The sequence below is a fragment of the Eubalaena glacialis genome, chromosome X (assembly GCF_028564815.1).
Source record: "Eubalaena glacialis isolate mEubGla1 chromosome X, mEubGla1.1.hap2.+ XY, whole genome shotgun sequence".
Taxonomy (NCBI): domain Eukaryota; kingdom Metazoa; phylum Chordata; class Mammalia; order Artiodactyla; family Balaenidae; genus Eubalaena; species Eubalaena glacialis.
This window is the reverse complement of record NC_083736.1, coordinates 90,220,073-90,242,969: the sequence shown is the minus strand read 5'-3', so window position 1 is coordinate 90,242,969 and position 22,897 is coordinate 90,220,073. Positions and strand designations below refer to the sequence as shown.

The following is a 22,897-nucleotide window of genomic DNA, read 5'->3' as shown; positions in this document are numbered from 1 at the left end:
ATCAAAATCAAATATAATAGCACAAGAACCTCTAGAGAATAAGAGTTTTAAATAAGAATTATATTTGAGGGGACTTCCCTGGTGGCACAGAGGTTGAGAATCTGCCTGCCAATGCAGGGGACACGGGTTCCATCCCTGGTCCGGGAAGATCCCACATGATGCGGAGCAACTAAACCCGCATGCCACAACTACTGAACCTGCACTCTAGAGCCGGCAAACCACAACTACTGAGCCTGCACACCTACAGCCCATGCTCCACAACAAGAGAAGCCACCGCAATGAGAAGCCCGCGTACCTCAACGAAGAGCAGCCCCCGCTTGCTGCAAATAGAGAAAGCCGCACGCAGCAACGAAGACCCAATGCAGCCAAAAATAAAATTAAAAATTAAAAAAAAAAAGAATTATATTTGAGAATAAGAATGCACCCACAGTCATTTCTCAGGATGGCCAAATTCTGGATGACCTCAGCAGGAAATCCTAGTATCACTTTTTACAGCATGCTGAATTTGTCATTTGAAGCCAACCTCTAGACACTGATAGCTTCTGTTCATAGGTTTCATGAAAGCAAGTGGAAAGCTAAAATATTAATATCAATAGTACGTTTCTGCTTCTGATAGAGCTGTGATGGCTATGGCTCCTCTGATCATAAGACTTAAATATACATTTGCCTCCAGGAAGGGACACTTAGAATAACAATATGAAAATCTTTATGGTGATATTATTATGTATAAACAAGTTGTATCTCCTAGATGCATATTTGACTATATTGGCTTCTTTTTTTTAGAAAGATATATTACTTTTGCAGTCCAGTTATAACTAAAATGTTTGAATATTCAGTGTATCAAAGCAAAATATTTAAAAAATTTTTTTCTAGATTGAAAAATAATCAGGGGAAAAAATGACTATTTTAACTCCTGGAGTTGCTTGTCCTTGATCCAAAATAATTTTTCTTTCAAAAATTTTACTGCACTAGAATAGGTTAGCCAGGAAAATAAAACACTTTCTATATTATAGATGTAGCCACAGAAGAATAAGTCTAAGGTTGAACTATGAAGGCCAGGGTACAGGCAATATTTCCATTGCTTTGTAAAGTTATAATAGTAGAAACATTAGATATCATTATAATTATTTAGAACCTGGAGTATGGAGAGATGGATTCTTTAAAATAAGGTTTGTTCTAATTGTTCCATTTAGAAAATATCAGACTTACCCTATATTGAAAGTCTGACAAGCAATGTAACTGGAAGTTCAGTATACTATATTTACTGCGATTAATTAAATACCTCATAAATTCCGGCTTACATTTTATTTGTTCGTTACCTTAATCAATTAAAGATATAAATGAAACCAATAACATTTTACCTATTTTCATAATAATGACCAAACAATCATAATAATCTGGCATCACATCTTCTTAACCATCAAATTACTACTCAAATATTACCAAAAGCTCCAGTTTCAGGGATGAATACTGGAAGATCTCTTCACCCAAAACAATGCTCCTCTTTTTAATATGATAACAGTTTTGTAGCTGAGTGCTATATGTCCTCACAGCCTTGAACTATTCAAGAAGAGGCAGGTAATGTAGGTACAAGTCGGATCATACAGAGCCTTTCCAGCCACTGTAAAAATTTTGAATTTTCCTAACAGTAATGAGAAGCCACTGACATAAATGGTATTGATTTAATATAGTAATGACAGTAACCTTTAAACAGTGTAAAGCTTTGTTCAAGCTTTAAATAAATATACTTTAAAAGTTTCAAAAAACTTCACATCTACCACCTCACTTTATCTTTTTATTAATTTCTATTTGCTTAACTATTTTTAAAAATTTAAGTATAGTTGATTTACAACGTTGTGTTAGTTTCAGGTATACAGCAAAGTGATTCAGTTATATATATATATAACTGAATAAATAAATATATATATATATATATGTATTCTTTTTCAGATTCTTTTCCCTTATAGGTTATTACAAAACATTGAGTATAGTTCTCTGTGCTATACAGTAGGTCCTTGTTGGTTATCTATTTTATATATAGTAGTGTGTACCTGTTAATCCCAACCCCCTAATTTATCCCCCCCCCTTCCCCTTTGGTAACCATAAGTTTGTTTTGTACGTCTGCTCGTCACTTTATCTTCATAGTCACTGTAGGAAATAAGCAAGGTATCCTCACTTGTGATTAACTTATGGATTAACTTATTAAAGTATGGAAAATGTGCTATCATTATGAAGATTCCCCAAGTTTCAATGTCGAAACTTCCTCTTTTTTGAGGGAGAGGGTGTTGAGTGGATTAGCCATGGTAGATTTTCTGAGAGGTTTTAACTTTTTTTTTTAATTACAAATTTTCCTTTCCTTCAAAAAAAAAAAAAGTAGACCATTTTAAAGGAGGCTTATCCTGTGACTTAAGGCTGTCACTCGAATGGGCAGTACATCTTAATGAATGGTGCTAATCGCATTAATATTCTATACTACCACATAAAAGCATAGCACAGAGATATGTTAATAAGAGATACAGGCTGTAGTTATAGCACTTCAGTAAACTGCGGGACATAAGAGTTCCCAGATGGAAAGAGAAGAAAAGAGACAATGTGGTTGAGGGATCAAGGCAGAAGCTGTGGGGAGGCAGGGGCTGCAGAATGAGAAAGTCTCAGACTTGAAATAGCCCAAGGAGAGAGTGGAAAACATGATAGAATGGCACCTAGTTCTTACTAGACACCAAAGGAGTTACATATGTACATGCAGACATACAACATAGCTTGTTTTACCAAGTATGATTTTCAAAGAGGCTTTTATAATTAAAACCCATCCTCTCCAGACCCACATACTTTAAAAGAAACTAACCAAGCTGCTTATCATTCTAAAGCTATTTTTTTCAAGGGTCTTATAGGTTAAAAAATTGCACACATATTAATTCATGGTATGCACAGACACCCCTTAGTTTTGAGCCATTGTAAAAACTGAACTATATAACATGATTTTATAATATCTTTGAGGATTTTTACCTTTTGATACCCATGTGCAAATTCCACTAACATTAAGGTGCAGATGTATATGTGCTCACCAATGGATGTATATATCTAAGTTTTATTGAAATAAAAGGGTCCTATAGCCACTATTTATTTCCAGGCAATGTAGAATTTGAAGAATAGCATAAAAGTCTTTTTTTTTTTTAAAGCCTAATGTTTATTTACTACCCTTCATCTAGATGCCACAGCACTCAAGAAACTTGAACTGATGTTCACACAATACATAATAATCACTTGATCCACCAAAAAAAAAAAAAAAAAAAAAAAAAAAAGCAGCTGCTTTGTAGGCTTAACCATGCTACATAATGCTGAGGACAGAACATGATAAATACCATAGCCAATTGAATTGTATAAGCAATTTTAGTAAGTAGAATGTAAGACATACAGCACCATTCAATGCCGAGTATTTTCACAAGCAATGGTGAGAGGTTCTAACCCAGGGCATAATGGGTCCCTCTAAAGGGCACCATGGGGGGAGGAGGGGCTCATTCAGATATTGGTCCCCTTATCCTTTGTTCCTCTGACTACAGCTCTCACTCCTTGCTTGTCATCTGAGTGGGGATTTAGGCAGATGAAATTCTCTAGGATTATAATAGGAATTGTTTTGTTAAAAGCCTGGTAACCAATTGAAAATCCTACCTTCTCCACCCCTCCCCAACAATCTTGCTTTGGAATGACCATCAGTTGTTTCACAAGATAAAATACATTTATATTGTGTCAAGTTGTTTACCTGCTAGTTAGCCAGAAAATATTATTTAGTTTTATTACTTTAATTACAAAATCATAAAATAAAATACATACGCAATAAAAACAGATTATGCAACAAATACCTGTTTTCAGATTGCCTTGGGACTGCTTATGGAGCGGTTTGGCCCAACGCAATGACTAAAACCAGATTTGAATGCTATTATAAACAGGCATAGGCTTTCCTTACATAACCCATATTTATATTTATCAATAAAAGCTGAGACTTAAGGCTTGCTGTAATAACTTTGTGGAGAAAGCAGGGCAAATTTATTATCTGTGATCCCTTCTTTATCTCCCCCTCTTTACATCTGGGACAACTCTGTAGTACTTAGGTGATATGACTAAATCTTATTAGTGGAGGGCTTTTCTATTTTAAGCACAAATCTGGCATTTAAAAATCCCAATGTAAAAAATTTACATAGAAAATGTCAGGAAATTAAGCAAATTAAAAGATACTGTCAATAGCATGCAGTACTGTCAAAGGACTAATAACCCCAGTTAAATAGTATCAGGAATGGGTAGTAGATTTTTGAAAAGTAGATACCAAGGCAAGAGAGACATTTAATGTCAAAGCATAAGAGATATCTAGAGCACAATAGCTATTATACTGACCATCAGTCCTTTGAATATTATTTTATCATTTGTACAGTTGACACATAGGGGTACAAAGAGTAGTAAAAATCTATGAGGTTTGTAAATTACCAGCTTGCACCAGTGCTAACCATGAATCATAACCAGTGTTAGAATAAGGAAGATTCATTTCCAGCTTCACATATTTACATGTTTCAAGACTACCTTATTTAAGAAAATATAAACTACCAAAATTGTTAATATCATCTTTTCAAAGCAGGCTTATTTCTTTTTATTCCACAACTTGATTTTTCCTTCCATGAATGTTTAAGCGGCAGGCAGTCAGTAATATAAATTACTCATGTGAACTCTGTTTCAATTAGCCTAAGAAGAATCATAAATGTGAGAAAAAAGAATTTTTAAGTTTGTTAGTTAAGAAAGAAAAAAACATTTTAACCATAACAAAATATTAATTCCCTTGCTCTTCTGATGCAGAATCTTGACATTATTAAAGGAGTTAGAAGAGTAGAACACTTTAGAGTACTTATTGAATTTCTCACTTTAATAATGAAGATATGGTTCCATGTAATCTACAATTAATTTAAAGGTAGTGAAAAAGAAGTAATATTCTACTATCTCTGTTTTGTTCTCTCCCACTCAAATTTAACAAGTGGTAGGAGCTTTCAGAACAGCATGCACAAAAGATTCAAATTAGATGTCAAAGTTGAATGTCAAGTTTGCCTCCTTCTATTATTTGAATGGGATTTAACTAATTTGTTTGATAACCTTTTTTTTAAAATTTTTTTTAGAAAATTATCTTCTTCTCAATAAAACTTAAAGCTCTGGAAAGTGAACTTCAAAAGCAGTGACCATGTCATAAACAGTATGATATTCACATTGAAAACAAAATGACAAGTGGGTGGGAAAGTGGCGGAATCACATAAAAGAAATGATTTGGAGGAAGGGGAATAAACAAGGCAACCTTAGCAAAGTTCTCTCATTCTCTGCCCCAAATGCAAGTCAAATGGGACCTTTTCACTTGGCAGCAATGTTGTCCTATGACTGAAGCACCGTGAAAATGTACCAGGGGTTTGTTTTCATTTTAGCTGCATTTCTGACGTTTTATGGGCTGTGGAGATGTTCCCCGTATCACATACATAGGTAATGCACTGTGCGTCATCTCTAAAAATCACGTTATTATGACTGTGTTCAGAGAGCTCTTGCTTTGGGTTATTTCTCTAATAGAAAAGATGGATTTGTAAGTATTCATATAGACCCTCTTACCCAGTCCCCATAATTCCTACAAGCTGCATGGTCAACTGATGTGAAATAAGTTGACAAAGAAACAATGTGCTTTAAAAACGCGACTGAAGCTTTCACATCATTTAGAACAGGAAAATTCCAGGAATAAAAGAGCGTGGGTCTACCTTAAAGCAGGAATTTCCCTGCAGAGAGAAACAGAAAGAAACGAAGGCACGTAATGCCACTGCAGCTGCAATATTTCTGAAGTAGGACACTCAGAAAAGGGCACAAGCTCTTCACGTTTCCAGAAACATTACGTTTAATTCCTCTGCGAAAGATTTAGCAGCTTAGTGGAAAGAAGCAGCACACGGGGGGCGGGGACCGCCCTGAAAAAGAGTCAGCACTGCAAGGAAATTTGCTTAAACTACTATTAGAAAGAAAATATTTCAGAAATGGTTGCCTCTAATAATCTCATACCTTAAGGCTAGAATAGAAGGTCATAGCTAATTGGTACAAAAGCAGCTTTGGATACACAGTTAGGAAGTGAAATTCTGTGATGAATTCTACCCAATCACTACCCTTTTTACCTTCAATTATGCCAGGACATGTACCACATGTTATAGAGCTCAGAAAAGCCAAAAGAAGGCATACTTCAAAATGGAGCTTCTTTTCCATTAAAAAAAAAATTGCCACATTTAACTTCTATAGCCAAATCAACGAGGGTAACAAAACCTATCTGATGGTCAAGAATAGAAGTTAAGTAGTAGTTGGATAAATTATGCATAATGCATAACAAAAATGTTTTTGCATGATTTGATGAAAACAATCACGATTGATAAGAGGTGCTACTTTCCAAGGGCCACACTTGGGTTTAGGTAAACAGATAAGCACACACACTGTACAGTCTTTCTTTTACTGGAGTTAGTCTTCAAGTTAAGGAAAAAAGTAAATGAACGGAGGCGTACGTTTTCAAGATATTAGAGAAAAAATTTAACATATTAGCTTATAAGAAAAGTGCTTTTTTAAGAAAGTTTTGTTTTATGTGCCTTAATAATAAAGAAATCTCCTTAGAGTAGAACTTAATTATGACCTGTTCCAGTAAAATCTAATATTTTATTTGAATGAATGTAGAGAGACAAAAATAAAAAAATACTAAACCTGCTAAACTACTCATTGAAATCCCGAACATCTTCCTTTTCATTGAAGACATTCATACCTGTCAAGCTGTAAATAACAGTGCATTGTGATTTGAGGAATTTTTATGAAAAGGTATTTTCGGTTTTCTTTTTAAGAGTGTATACTTTTTGAGAGCAAAAAATCATGTAGTCATTTTACAATTGTCTATACTAATTGGTGAAATAATTTATGTATTATGTAATTTATTAAGGTTTATCGTCTACTTGATGCTTTCCTCACTATCAGGAGTACTTATAAATTTCAGCAGCAATGACATCATAATTCCAAAAAGGTTGGGAGCCAAGAGTCCATGCAGGAACGTTTCCCTGTCCCTTTGAAATGTCCTTCGCTGCCCCCCTCCCTGCCACCAAGATCAGGAACAATTTGGCATAAAGTAAGAGAGGGTTTATTTGGAACAGTAAGTATTGCCAGTGGTCTTTGTTTTCATAAAAGAGACAATGCTGAGATTTAAGAGAAATAAAACAGACTTCAAACCATGCTGATATAATTATATTCCCCCATTTCCGCCCCCTAGTTTTTCTTTTCCACGGCTAGCGTGTGGAAAATCAGATTGGGACAATGGAGGTGGGAAACAGTGTTGTGAGGGAGATAAATTGATAAAACAGGATTCTTCTGAAGCAGCAGAAGGGAAGTGAGGAAAGTGGTGTACAAAAGGCCCCAGGACCGCAAAGCATGGTAAGTGGGAAAAAAGTTAAGAAACTGGAAGCATAAGGATAATTTATAATGCAAAGAATCTGTGTGGACACCATTCAACTTGACCATAATCCTTTTTCAGTGCTTTGCATCTTCCTCTGCCAGGAAGTTTCAGTTCTAAATGAGCCATGCAAACTGATCGATACTATTTATGGCAACTGAAAAAAAATATTTAAATTGCTAGATGTGATACTTTTCTTCCCATTTGCCCTTCCCAATCTGCCTCCACCCTGAATTCAACATTTAAAATATCCTCTAATAATTTCCTAGAAGTTCATTATGTTGGAACTTCATTTCTAAATTTATTTTCTATCTTGGACCATTACCCCAGTCACTAAGGAAGGCACTTGGTGCCTTCATGTTGTGGGTTTTTAGGACTATTAACTGAACTTGTTTTAATGTTCTCTACATGTGCATGAGAGTTCAATTTGGACCTTAAAATGAAATCTACGTACTAGAAAAGTTTTTTAAAGAGTCCTTTTTCTTTTCAATTCAAAAATGTTTAAAAAAAAAATGTTTATGTTTGATTCCAATTATCTGTTGATATGATAATAAAATAAAATCTACAAATATGCACAAAGCACAGTCATCTCTCATGATCTCTGTCACATAAAATAGTACTGATATAGATGACTGAGATGAAGTCACAAACATAACTAAAATAAACACTGGACTATCCACACAAAGCCATACTGCTTATCCCTCCTGGTATAAATTTCCCTTCACAGGTTAACTCCAAATATTTGAAGATAATCTATCAGTTTATTAGGAAACACAATAAACATGTACACTTCTGATTAATAGCTATAAGGCTGCTAAAAGTCTAACAGGAATTCTAACTGTGCAAGAAAAAATGAAATCCATGCACAACAGTATTAACTTTCCAAACAACAATATGAAAATAATATCCTTGTTTTTGTGTTTTTTTGTTTCTTTGTGTCCAGGATATGCACTGGCTTTCTGAAACCACTGCAGAGTGGTGAATAATGTATATGACATGAAAAAAAAAACCCCTGTTCATTGTCCAGAGAGTACTGTACTGCTTGCTGTATACTACATCTATGCAAGACAAACAATAGAACAGACCAGTAACCCCAGAAATCTCAAACTAAAACCTTCCCAAGTGGAAAGGGAAAATATCATCCTGGATTCTAGAAAGTCTCTGAAACAAACAGTTCAAATCCCTAGAATACCCCTACACACTAGATAAAACCCCCTAAATTTCAGAAAGATTGGTCCTCCTGAGTAAATCTGTGAGAAAACTGGAAAAACAATTACTATTTAATGTTATTCTAAAGAGATTCACTAACTCCCGTCCACCTCCCCTGTCTTATAGGACATATTTGCAAAGACAGATGAGAAGATATGTAAAACTTAAAAGGCTGTTGTCAATCTACTTTTCCTGTATTTTCTCTAGTAGTACTTAGGAATTTTGCCCTCTAAGTCATAGGAATAGAACAAACCATGATTTGAGTTGAGAATGACAAAGAGGCAGCAGTCGAATGCAAGTACAATGGATGTAAGAATAAGAGTAATGGCATATAGTTATATTTCGTTTTTTACAAAAACTCAGCATTTTTCTTCACTTGTCAAGCCTAAACATTACTGAGTAGAAAAGGTCATGTGAAGGTAACATACATAGGACATTCGAGCTTGCCCACAAAATAAACTCAGATTTAATGGAATTCCATTTACAATGATGTAGAATGGAATTTCTATTTCCTTCATCCTCCAAATTTCAAACTTGAGAGATAGCTTTAGGTACAATATATTGAAAAGGCTTTCATGTAGATTCAATTTTTTTTTTTTTTTTGGATAATTGTTAAGTGTTCAACAAGCAGTTATCAAGAGTATACACTATACTGAGTTATGTGCTAGGTACTAAAAATATATCACAATCTTTTAATAGTGAAATATAGTTATAAACCTTGCCGTATTTTAACACTTTGTATCATCAATATCTTTAAGAGAGTTGACATTGAGCATAACCTTAAAAGGTTTCCTGGAATAGATGAAGCACAATATTAGTTTCAAGGTATCTGGGCTCATCCTTTTGCAAATGCAAAAAATACCAATGAATAATGGAAGAACTTGAATCTCAGAAGGGTATTATAGAGCCTTAGGTACCCACTGCCCTCTTCCTTCCTTCTCCTTCGGCTCCTCTCATTTTAATGGACACAAGGAAAGAAACTACCAGGAGTAAGGTTCAAATCATAATACACAGGAGGGGTATTTCCAAAGGTTTCATTAAAACTGGGAGATGGGTAGGGAGTACATTCATTTGCAGGTGAATCTAGCTGCCTTTGGCCATTGGGGCAGCAGATGGAATTCAGCTGGATAGGAAGCAGAGTTTATCATTTCTTATCCCCGTTTAGGAAAATTTTCAATAATATACTACCGAGTCCATATGAGAGAAATAAGCCTATCATTACAATTAGAACAATTATTTCCCTTTAGTTTTGAAAGCAATCAGTTTTCTAGAAAATTTAAGATACTTATGACAGTCTGAAAAATACCTTGTCATTTAATATAGTTATAGATGCACAGAGTGTCTGCTCATGTTAGAGTGGTATCACGCACCTGACATATAGGGTCCCAACGATTTATTCCAGAACTGAAGGTTTGTAAATAAGCAGGTGGTTATGGGAGCTTAGCTACCAACATTAGCATGTCTGTGAATTTTTGACATGGAATTAAAACTACCAAGAGAAATTTACTGCTGCATAATAATTGCTTGTCCTAACTTATCCCATATTCCAATATCTAAAGGAAGCCTGTTAAATTCATATTCTCATAAAAATCAACTGAAATTGACCTTATCTCCTACTAGCTTGCAGAGATCACCAATGAAGAAATCTGCAGCAGAGCTGATTATATTGTGTAGGAGAACAGACAAGCAAAGTGATTGAAATTTCTATAGAGAACATCATCAGTGCTTGCTTAGAACAATTTTGCATATAAATAGGGCATAAATGGTCTGCGTTCAATTTGTTCTCTAGTTGTCAAAGAATAATCAAGGATAGACTACATAGCAATCTTCTGTTTCTAGCCTCCCAAATGCAAACCTAGGTCTTATTAATCAATACATGTATGTGTCTGTCCTGAAAATAAAATTTAATTTCCGTAAAGAAAAAGAAAAAAACAAACAAAAATTAAGTAACTAATACAGGTACACACTTCATCATAAGATTCACATGAAGCGATGAAAAAAAAAGACACTAAATTAAGTGGCCTTAAAAACGAATAGCATTTTAGAACTCAAGGCATCTGCCTCACTCTCACCCCCGTCCAAACACACTCTCCTAAAACTGTTTTTGCTAAGGTCACCAATGAATTCCTAACAGTTAAATCCACTGGATCCTTTCCAATCCTTATTTTATTGGTCCTCCTGGCTACATCTGATGCTATTCAGCACTTACTCTTTGAAAAGCTCTATTCCTTTGGCCTCAGCGATACCACACTAGCTTTTTTCTCCCCACTCCTCCAGAACAAACCCCTTCATGCTATCTTTTATGTGCTTCGGTTTCCAAGCTAGTCCCATAAATTGGTGGTTGTCAACTTTTGTGACACATTAAAATCGCCCAAGTAACTTTTTTTTTTAATTGAAGTACAGTTGATTTACCATCTTGTGTTGGTTTGAGATGTACAGCAAAGTGATTCAGTTACACACATATTTCTTCTTTTTCAGATTATTTTCCATTATAGGCTATTATGAGATATTGAATACGGTGCCCTGTGCTATACAGTAGGTGTTTGTTGTTTATCTATTTAATATATAGTAGTGTATATCTGAATTACTTTTAAAATATACTATTGCTCAGACTCTGACTCCACAGATTTGGATTTGATTGCTTCAGAGAGGAACTGGACATGGGTATTTTTTAGAAGTACCTCAAAATGATTCCAGTGTGTAGCCAGGGCTGAGAACCAGTGTCACAAATGTTTGTTTTCTCCAGGGTTTTCCCTTTGCCCGCTGCTCTACTCATTTTCCCCAGATTATTTTACCTGCTCTCGTATTTTTAACTGTCACCTAAATGTTGATCGATTTCACCAAGATCCTAGAATTCACCCGCTAGTTATTGCTAAGAGGTAACCGAGCTAATGTTCCTGAGAACACTGAGTGGCTGGCCTCAGGATTATTTGATCCTTTTTGTCTCCTTCCCCACCTCCACCCCCACCAGCTAAACTCTCTGTATGAGCCACAAATGTCCTTCATTTTAACTTATGCAAACAGAACTCTGCATTATTAGATGGCTATGAATCACATACACACAACAGATAAGAAAGTGCTTTGTTAACTGTAAAACGCCAAGCATGCTAAAGTATTTTAAGTACATCGCATAGTATATGCTCAATAAATACAGTTGAATTAAGAGGGAAAAGTGTCCTATATTTGGAAGTAAAACCAGGCATAATTTATGATTGGCAACACCATTCAAGACCCTTGAAAGCATCTAGAGTTTCCTGTCAGAATCTCTAGAAGAGATACAATTTATTTTCATTCTCTAACTCCCTTTCTTTCCTTCAAGTGCCAGCACTTAAGGAACAAAAGATATTCTTCATTCTTTAATCCATTAAATCCTCCCTCTTGGCCCTCACCTTTCTACTGAAACTGCTCGGGAAAAGGACAGCTGTTACCTGCTAGTTGACAAACCCACTGGTCTATTTTCAGTCATCATTCTACTTACTTAACTTTCTGCAGGATGTGACCTTGCTGACTTTCTCCATTCTGAAATTCTCTCTAACCTCGGTCTTCCAGGCATCACTTTTTGCTGTTTCTCTTCTTCCCTTTCTGACTTTTTTTTTCTCAGTGCCCTTTGTTGATTCCTCTATTTTCCTCCTAAATACTGTAATTCCCAAAGGCACTAGTCTTGGCCTTTACCTCTCATTGGACATACTCTTCCTGGGTGATCCCAAGGTTTCTATAATCATATACATGCAGATGTTCCCCAAATTATTGGTTATCTCCAGTCTCAACCCTGTTTGCTTTCGTGTGTGTGTGTGTGTGTGTGTGTGTGTGTGTTGGTTTTTTGTTGCAACAAACTTTTCATCATTACCACAGTTCCCTTCCATGTCTCCATTGCATGTATTTGCCACCATTCCCCCTGTTCTCCAGACAAACTACTATTCATCCTTCAAAACAGTTCAAATGCCATTTTCATCATGAAAACTTTCCTGAATTCTCCAGGCAGTTTATTCCTCTTTTAGCACTTTGTACATACTTATATCATAGCATTTACATTATGTATAATTCTGTCTTTCCCATGAGCCGCTGAGTTCTTGAGGGCAAGACCCATGCTTTATCCATCTTTGCCCTCCAGGGTCCTAGCACTGTTGCCTGGCCCCTACTATTTGATCAATAAATAGTTGGATGAATGCTGTGTTTTTATTTGTTTATTTGTTTGCATAATGTCATTTTTTACTAAATTTGAACTGCACATTCCAATCTAATAACTGTACTATAGACAAAATGGGGTTTAGTTGGCTAATCTAAGATTCTAACACTTAGAAACAGAGACTGAGGAGGCTCAAGGGAAAGAACTCTTCCACAGGGAGAAAGAAGTAAACAGCTTAGAATGAATGACCAGCTTGACCTAGTAAAAATAATAAAAGAAAAACACAAAACCCCAACAGACCCTGGTCATCAAAAAAGGAGGAGGATACTGAGTACTACATGGGCTTGTCTTTGGGCCTTGCTGTATGGGGCCAAATCCTACGGAGATCAAGAGGGCTGTAACTTAAACCTGAAAGCTGTTTTTCTAAAAATGTCTGTAAGACCTTGATGCTTAAGTAGTATATTATCTTGGTACATTGGTGGAGTGTCACACTAAAGGCAGAGAGAGGCATTTCTTCCCACTTTGCCACTGACCGCTCACAGGCTCTGGCATCGTGAAGGCAGGAGAGTGCCGGTTGCTACAGCAAACAGCAGGCAGGGAAATGCATGGTATTATAGGTGAAAGCGAAGGAACAGTGGTTACTGTGAGGTAGAGAGGCCCAAGAAAATGTGGGTTTTGTTTTGCTACGAAAATACTTTTCCTAATACTTAGAGTTTGGTTTTTTTCCTCTGTTGTATATCATCGTTTCTTGTCTCCTTTCTGTTCTCAAATGGTAAATTATACCTTCTCATTCAGACTTTTATCTCGCTGATCCATAAAAGTAGGATCATGGGTCTCCAGAGTTTCTTCTGTTTTTTTTCAAATTTAGTTTTCTTGGTTGCCCTGAGTGGTTCTAAAACCAAAGTACATTTATTTTGTTTCCTGCTTTCATTTCTTCATAATGCTTTTCTTGTGTGTGTGTTTTTAATGTCTAGAACTATATATCAAAATCTAGTCAGAGCCAAAATAGCTAAGTTAGATATCTATCTATTGCCGAGAAGCCTGTTTATACTTACAGTGGGCAAAGAAGGAAGAGGTGGAGTTGGTTCAAAGAGAAGAAGGATGTTGGGCTTCCCTGGTGGCGCAGTGGTTGAGAGTCTGCCTGCCAATGCAGGGGACACGGGTTCGAGCCCTGGTCTGGGAAGATCCCACATGCCGCGGGGCGACTAGGCCCGTGAGCCACAATTACTGAGCCTGCGCGTCTGGAGCCTGTGCTCCGCAACAAGAGAGGCCGCGATAGTGAGAGGCCCGCGCACCGCGATGAAGAGTGGCCCCCGCTTGCCGCAACTAGAGAAAGCCCTTGCACAGAAACGAAGACCCAACATAGCCATAAATAAATAAATAAATAAAATTAAAAAAAAAAAAAAAAGAAGCATGTTGTAAGTATCTATAGCTATTCAGAAAGAAAACAGATGTGGCATTGTGTATTAACATTTTAAGTGTGGTTTTTACTCCTGCAAGGTTTTTCATCATGTGCTTCTTTTTCCTCCAAAGCTTACCTTTGATCTTATAATGAGAAAGTCGGGAATACTGATGGGCAATTCTTTACAAAGTAGATTGTAAACATATGGGACTTATTACCTTAAGGGCCAACAAAGGCTGTAACAAAGAGGGTCCAGAAAGATTTGGCCAAATTTATAGATGATAAATCCATCCTAGATAATTAAGGAAAACTGAGATGCTCCTTTCGCAAACCAAACTTCTAGAAATTGTAGTCCATATTCTAGGGAATATAAAGACGAGAGGGGAGGGGATGCGGGGAGTTACTCTATGTCCTGTGCTGCACAAGCACACGATTCCTATCTCATTACGGCACATATAAGATTGCATTGCATTTTTTAATTTAAAAAAACTTTTTTTAATTGAAGTATAGTTGATTTGAAATGTTATGTTACTTTCTTGCACTACACTTGTATCACATGGATTATATTCATGTTTTCCCAAATGGTATGTGAGCTCCTTGAGGCAAGAGTCCTGTTTGGTGTTGCATCCTCAGTACCTAATCCAGCACGTGATGCCCAGGGGGCATCCAATAGAATTGTTTCATTGTTGAATGAATACTTTCTACCCCTAGAGCCTCACCATCTACTCACTGCTGAGTCCCTGCATTCTGGCTCCCAGTTCCATTCCAATATTGAAAAGATGCTCTTAAAATGTCACTAGAAAGCTCCCAAATGGAAAATCATTGGTCTTTATCCTTTTTGATTCCACTGTAGCATATGTCATTATTGAAAATGCCCACCTTTTCTGCCTTCCTTTGCTTCTAGAATAATAATGTCTTGATTGGCCTCCTACATACCCAACTGCTCCTGGTCTATCTTCTCTGCTAGTTCTACTTTTAGCCCCAAAGGGGAGGCATTTTCAAGGTTCTGGTTTTGGATCTCTTTTTACTTAATAACCTCTCTAATAATCTCTTCCATTTCCAAAGTATAAGACCAGAAATCTCACAAACTCAACCTCTTGTGATGAAATCTACACTCATATTTCCAAGAAACCTCTGGACATCTTGACCTCAATGCTCTGCCACCACTTTCAGTTTCACTTGCCCAAAACTGAATTTGTCTTCTATCACTATTCCTTTTCCCTGATCTTAATAGTTTTCTCTCGTAACCCAACTGTCCTCCCAGCTAATCAAAGTCAAAACCCTAGGATTATCCTTGACTCCTGGCTACTCCTCTTCCCCTAAATTATCTCCTTTTGACTAAGAATTATTCATATGACTAAGAATATGACTAATTCAACACCTACATTCCTATAGATTAAATGTCCTAATATAGAGCTTTGATCATATTCTTCCGCTGCTAAAAACAATATACCTCCATTGCCTAAAGAATGATATGCGAACACCTTAGTCTCTTATTCCAGCACTGTATGATAGGCTAACAACCCACTTTTCCAGAATTATCTCCATACTTTTACACTTTATATAACCTATTTTCTTACTAGCTGTACCATTTGCCATTCTCCCAAAATGCTTTGCACTTTCTAAACTCTTAATGATGTTTCATTTGACTCAAATGCCCACTATCCCCACCTCCAACTCCTACTGCTGAAATCCATACCCATCCTTCAAAGCCTTTTTCTCCATGATTTTTTTTTCTGATATATCAATATGGTACATTTCCCTCCTCAGAACTCACACAGTATGTTATTAACACCTGGTGTGTAATGCCCCTTATCATCTGCCTTATCCTGTAGTCCTTCTGCCTTTTTTTAATCTTTCCTATAAGACACAAGGGTCTTATAACGAAGGAAATCTTATCTTAATTATTTCTGCATCTGCCATCATGTCCAGCATAGTACCTTTCACAGAACAGAGGTCCAAATGCATGAATAAATGTTTAGGGGCTCATTTCCTAAGCTCCGAGTTTGACACCAGCACAGCCGTAATCTGGGTAATTCAGCCAGTAGCAGCCATAGTGGCTACTTATTGCCTGTGCACGTTCTGATTGGCTGTGGCCCATGCTATACCAGTTATTAATATTTTCAATATCACTGCTGATATGATCGTCTCCCTTAAAATGGTTTTGGTGCCCTTAACTGAAACAACACACTCAGCTGAATGGGCTGGAGGCAATATTTGGGAGCGCCTTCTGAGTTAACTAATATGAGTTCTTCTTGGGGAGGGGAACATCGGCTCACTGTGGAAGATTTGCAATGTCGGCAACTAATCATACCATTTATTAACATTTTGATTTTCTAATGAAGAATACAGACTCTCACCTGATTTTGTTTAAATATGCAATTGAAAACACTGCAATTAGAAGCACAATTGTAGGGCTCTGTATTTTACATGCCAGGGTGTCCATCTGTAAGCAATGATAATGGGGTTGGCAAGCGGAGCAGTACCTCTTTGCTGTCTGTGGTTGACTCTGATTTCAGATTTTTTGGCTATTTCCTCTGATACGACTTTACTTGGAGAAAACAGCCTTCTTTTTAATTTGATTTTTCTGCTTTTATCTCATCATGGTGAAGTAGAGGTTTCTGGACAGGAGCAAGGATGCTGGGGTTAAACAGGGAAAGTGTAGCAATAGAAAGTCAATGGGATCTTGGAAAGGAACCAAATAAGATGCCTAGGAAAGTGAAAACAAAAGGAGGCCAGCAGGAAAAGATGATCTTAGCTAAGAGAGGCAGAAACAGCGAGGAAATCTGGAAAAGCCCCCCCAGTTCTGTCTCTTTTAGAAAGAGGGAAGCAGGCGGGAGAGTTTTTGGCAGACTTGCTAACTCTGTGCCTGCCTTCCCCTCCCCGTCCCTTCAAGCACTTCTACTGATGTCCAAGATGCTTTACCAATCACTGCCACTGTCTGCCTTCTAGTTTCTTCTTACCGCTAGACATTTGCATTGGCTGCTGCCACTTGGAATGACTGCCAGGGCTAACTGGGCTGATATTTTTGACCCTACGTGTTCATGGAGGCCCTCCAACTACAAAGCAAAAGAGGTCCCAATTTAGATTACTTGGAATCAGTACTAAAAAATTATGCAGTTTGTGAATATATTCTTGGTGTTTCACAGTTGACAACACTATATTCCCTTGAGTACCAAACTCACAGAAACCCCATGGAATGATCTCTTTCTCTCAGTACAGTCTTTCTAGAGTCAGTATGAGGTGTGAGACTAGTCAGACAGGGGCCTTAGCAAATGTATTTTAAAAATAAATAGCCTAGAAAGATGATGGCAGTTCTTTTATGGCACAGAATAACATGCTTTTACTTATCAGCTGCTTATCAGAGAACAGAATTGATAGAAAAATTATTTCAGTTTGCTTCCACTGCCTATTAATGCTCTGATTGTTCAAGAAAGAGCAGGGAAGGTTTCTATTTTTCTTAAAAGGTGGCAGGGGCCTCTGGTAGCATGATAGAATATTCTCATTTTACAGGTAAAGATTGAGGACAGATTAGTAGTGCCCCTAACTTTCTGCCATGCAGCATTACCGTAAAAAATATGGACATATAAATATAGATGTTAAGTTTCTTTCCTGCAGTCTTCCACTCTTTCTGTAGGCCATCTGCAATGTCTTCAGCCACATAAAGCGGTCCTACACTCCAACCAAAACACTCTTGTCCTCTCAACCAAATCTAACCTTCAGGCTAATGTACCCATCGGGATTCACTCAAATGTGAAAAAGATGAAATATAACTTATATTGTCTTCCACCATGAATTTCACCATTGCCAAAAGCTTTTCTGGACCATTCTGCTGAGCTCCATTTCTTTCACTGGTTTCTTGGAGTACAATGGTTTTGAGAGGTACCAATTTCCATTTTAATAAAATGTGATCGTTTCTATTCTAAACACAGAATATTTTTGAATTGTAGGCTATTCACGGCAAATCTTACTAATCTAAATTACGTAGAGTTTCCATGTTTACTATTAATTTTCCTTTTTTCATTTATGTCTCCATATAGCTCTACAGCCCATGAAGAGAGCTTTTACAGTCAACACACCTAGTTTCTCCCTCTACTTCAAGAAAGATAGGCACTAAAAATACAAAAATTTCCTTAGAGAGGATGGATAGCTCAGCCTACTTGGATTATTCTGAGAGGAGCTATTATTTACTTCAGCCATAGGGTATGAAGAGGAAAGACAGACAACTTTCTGGGTCCACTTGAGTGAGGGAGGTTGTCCTGCTTCTTTTATGTTTTTTCTTCCTCCGAGATCAATTTTCATAGTGTGGCTTTGTTACTAATTAAACAAACACAAAAAGGGGGTTCCAACATTTTGGGACTTTTGGGGATCTTGGATCATCTGTGCCTGTCCTCTCTTTAGTAACATGGAGAATGGAGAATGGACTGCAAAGCCAAAATGGCCTCTGGAAAGGAGCATTATCTCAGTTTCCTTACCTGTAAATAGCTAACGTGACATCATTAGGGCTAATTACTTGGAATGATTTAATTACATTTATGGTTTTAAACCATCTTCTACTCAAACCACATGTTCATAAAATCACAATTAAAAATATTTAATATGTGGCTTCCCTGGTGGCGCAGTGGTTGAGAATCTGCCTGCCAATGCAGGGGACACGGGTTCGAGCCCTGGTCTGGGAAGATCCCACATGCCGCGGAGCAACTGGGCCCGTGAGCCACAACTACTGAGCCTGCGCGTCTGGAGCCTGTGCTCCGCAGCAAGAGAGGCCGCGATAGTGAGAGGCCCGCGCACCGCAATGAAGAGTGGCCCCCGCTTGCCACAACTAGAGAAAGCCCTCGCACAGAAACGAAGACCCAACACAGCCATAAATGAATAAAATTAAAAAAAAAAAAAAAAAAGGAACCGTGTGCTCTGACATATCTCAAAATGGTTCCTTTAAAAAAAAAATATTTAATATGAAACACAGCAGGAATCCTTGCATCTAATTTTTTTTGCAAAGCCTACAGTTATTTGAAGATGCTTTTACCAAGTTGAAACTTGTGATCACGTAGATATAGAAGCCTGCTGAGATTTCACACATGAACTGAGATCAACTGTTTAAAAACATTTTTTTTCATGAGAAAGGTTGTTTTTGTCTTTTGGGGTTTTTTTGGTACTTGGCTCTGAGCACTTACATTCTATAATACCATGTGAGCTGGAATTGCTCTTACCTGGATTCCTTGGAATCCGCTTTCTGCGGTCTCGGAATGCTGCACCTGATTGCAGGGCTTCTAGAAGATTATCCATCACGCCCGTCTCATCACCCTCTGGAGGAAGGGAGAAATTGGAATTAATCTTGGAGCAATTAAAGTTAAACTACAGGAAAATAAAGGGAAAAACTCCTGTCAGATTTACATAATACCCCTAAATTAAAGACATATATCTGTTTTAACATAATGGATCTTGTCAGTTTCTGGCACCACAGACTACTTTGCTTATTACGCACCATTAAGCAAAATTCATGCCAATCCCACTGTTCTTTCAACTTAAAGACCTTGTCTTTTGTATTATTGATGACGTGCTCAGTATGCAAATAAACAGTAGCTGATCAGCTACTGCTGCCTTCCTGTTCAGATTCTTATAAGATATTCCTAAGCAAGAATCCACTGACCCGGCTTAATGCAATCAACGTGCAGGGCGTGATTTGATGAAGTGGAGTTACACAAGGTTAAATACTGATTGTATTAATACCTTAAGCATTCAATCATCATCTGCGGTTATCTTAAAAGACACTATTTGCAAAACACACTTGCATTCAGTTCCTATCTAATCCATATCCTTTACCCATTTTGAAATGCTGACATTGCAGAAGGCAAAGGTGACCACATCATCTGAAAGTCCACATTTTACATTTGAGAGACATTAGCCAGAGTCTCATCACCCCTTTTAGAATGCTGTTGTGTTTCTAAACTTTTCCTATGAGCGGAGTACTCAGATATGTTCATGGAAATTCCTAACGGAAACGTATATAAAACATTTCACCCTACTCTTATCTTTGACAATTCTGGCTGTCAAAAATAACTTTTAAGATTTGTTAGAGCAAGGTGTCCATTGCCAGAAACTCTCTGCGAAGCTGTGGATGATCCACAGTGAGCTGAGGACCCTCTTCTCAACAGGCCTCACTGATGAAAAGGACCCTCGCCAGGTGGTTAATTTGAGTGGTAGCTAAGTGTGTGGGTCTGGGGTAGAGGACACTTGCAGGCAGGAGGGTTAAGAGAAGAAAAGGGGGGCAGTGAGGGAGAAGAAATTATTTCTGATGTTATTCCAAAGTGAAATTTAAATCCTACTTTGTTTAAAGAATTGACTGTGGGGTGTCAGATCACAGGAAAAAAAATATTTTCTTATGGGGCAAGAATAAGCTAAAATCTTTTTTGATTATGCTCTTCATTTGACTTGAGATTTCCTCAATGTTACAATCATTTATTCTTTTTAAAATGAATTCTCTAGGACAGGATATTGAGTGAAAAAATAAAAGGAAACACAGAGGTTCTCAGGTATAATATTTGGTGAAAACGGGAAAAATAAAGGGAAAGTAGAACCCCAGTGACTAAACAGGGAAAGAGGATTGTGCACTTTTAGGAATATTAAGGCTGCAGACACATCTGAACCATGACCTGCTCTTTACAATGGAAAGAAAAGAGGAAATGAAGGAAGTCTGGCGTGGCTGGAATGTATCTGGGAGAATTAAATTTTATGCAGTACGCACTTCACACTGGTTATCTTTTTTTTTTTTTTTTTTTTTTGGCCGCACCACGTGGCTTGTGGGACCTTAGTTCCTCGACCAGGGATCGTACCTGGGCCTACAGCAGTGAAAGCGCTGAGTCTTAACCACTGGACTGCCAGGGAATTCCCATATTGGTTATATCTTATAATCCTCCCAACAACATATTGAAGCAGGAAATATCTCTGTTTTTCAGGTGGGTATACTGAAACTTAGAGAGTTTAAGCTTCTTGCTCCAGATCGCACAGCTGGCATGTGGAGGGGCCCAGGTATGAACCCAGATCAATCTTTGCATGACAGCTGGAAGAAGATGAAATGAACTAGGCAAGTGATGGCCAGATGATGAAACATCATAATTCTGTTGTTAAAAAAGAGACAACAGGCCCAAAATGGAGTCACTTGTGCTAAGACTCACATCACCAACCGGAGACTTAATACTTAACCTAACTGCAGTTTCAGTCTTTCCCAGGAATGTAATCTTAACCACTCAGTCTGGAATTTCCTGGTCAACACTAGTAAGGAAATCTACCTGATAGACCCCCCACTGTCCCACGAAGGAAGGTAACCTTGTCTGAACAATCCACTCTTTGCTAGAAGAACTTCCTTGTCTTGCTTCCTTCTGCCTATAAAAGTCTTCCATTTTGTACAGCTCTTTGGAGCTCCTTTCTATTTACTAGATGAGATGCTGCCCAATTTATGATTCATTGAATAAATCCAATTAGCTCTTTAAAATTTACTCAGTTGAATTTGATTTTTTAACACTATGATACGGGTTTGAGCACTATCTTATAAGCCAGCACTCTCCAACAGATATATAATGCAGGCCACAAATGTGAGCCACCTAAATAATTTTAAGTTTTCTAGTAGCCATATTTAAAAAATAAAATGAAAGTGGTGAAATGCATTTTAATACATTAATATTTAACTCAGTATATACAAAAATTATATATTTTACATTCCTTTTATTAGAGCAAGTTTCAGAAACCTAACATGTTTTTATTTCAACATCCTTCACTTCAGATTAGCTATATCTCAAGCGCTCAACAGCTATATGTGGCTCGTGGCTGCTGTATTGGGCAATGCAGCCATAAGCAATATGGGAAGTGACTTGATCAGATTTCTACTTTAGAAAGACTTGTCAGACAGCACTGTGGAGGATGACTCTGGGGACGGCATGACAGAAGGCAGGGAGATGTTTAGGAGTATAGTGTAATTGTCTAAGTAAGAGATAAAGAACTGAACTAAAGGGCTAGCAGAGTGAATAGAGAGGAGGGATATTTTAAAGGTATTAGTACATTCATTAGGACCTGGCTGGAAGGGTGAGAGCAATGGGGAGAAAAAGCGTCTAGAGGACAAGGGATAAACAGGTTTGAAAAAAAAATTTTTTTTGAGGAATATCTAAGTAGAGAAATCCAGTAGGAAGTTGGAAATATGGGGAATTCCCTGGAGGTCCAGTGGTTAGGACTCTGTGCTTCCACTGCCAGGGGCACGGGTTCGATCCCTGGTCCGGGAACTAAGATGGAAATATGAATCTGGAACCCAGGAGTGAAGTCTGGGCTGGAGCTAAAGATGAGAGTGCTGTTGGAAGATGGGTGAGATGACCCTGAGATGTATGAGAAGGAGGGGCATAGGATGCAATTCCTGAGGACCTCAGTTTTTAATAGGCAGTCAGGAGAAGCAGAACTGCAAAGAAGACACGGAAGGAATTTTTAGACACAGAAGTACAACCGGAAGAGAACTGTGGTACAACTGAATCTCAGGTATCCTCATAAAAACAGTCATTATAAAGACTATGTAGAAAGATGAATATTTGTATACGAGTGACGAGAACAGAATACCACAGAGTATTTATGATTTTACATAAATAATATGCAAACATGAAAAAAATCTACAACAACATTATGGATGTCATTTCATTAA

At 37.4% G+C, this 22,897-nt stretch overlaps 1 protein-coding gene across 3 annotated transcripts in view; it reads right to left on the bottom strand.

Moving 5' to 3' along the window:
• The window catches only part of DIAPH2 (diaphanous related formin 2), an 878,028-nt gene that overhangs the window by 132,199 nt on the left and 722,932 nt on the right, over window positions 1-22,897 (bottom strand). For all 3 annotated transcript variants that reach the window (XM_061179189.1, XM_061179191.1, XM_061179192.1), the window contains one exon: window positions 19,428-19,523. In XM_061179189.1, the coding sequence (XP_061035172.1) occupies window positions 19,428-19,523 (96 nt within the window). The remainder of the gene's footprint in view (window positions 1-19,427; window positions 19,524-22,897) is intronic.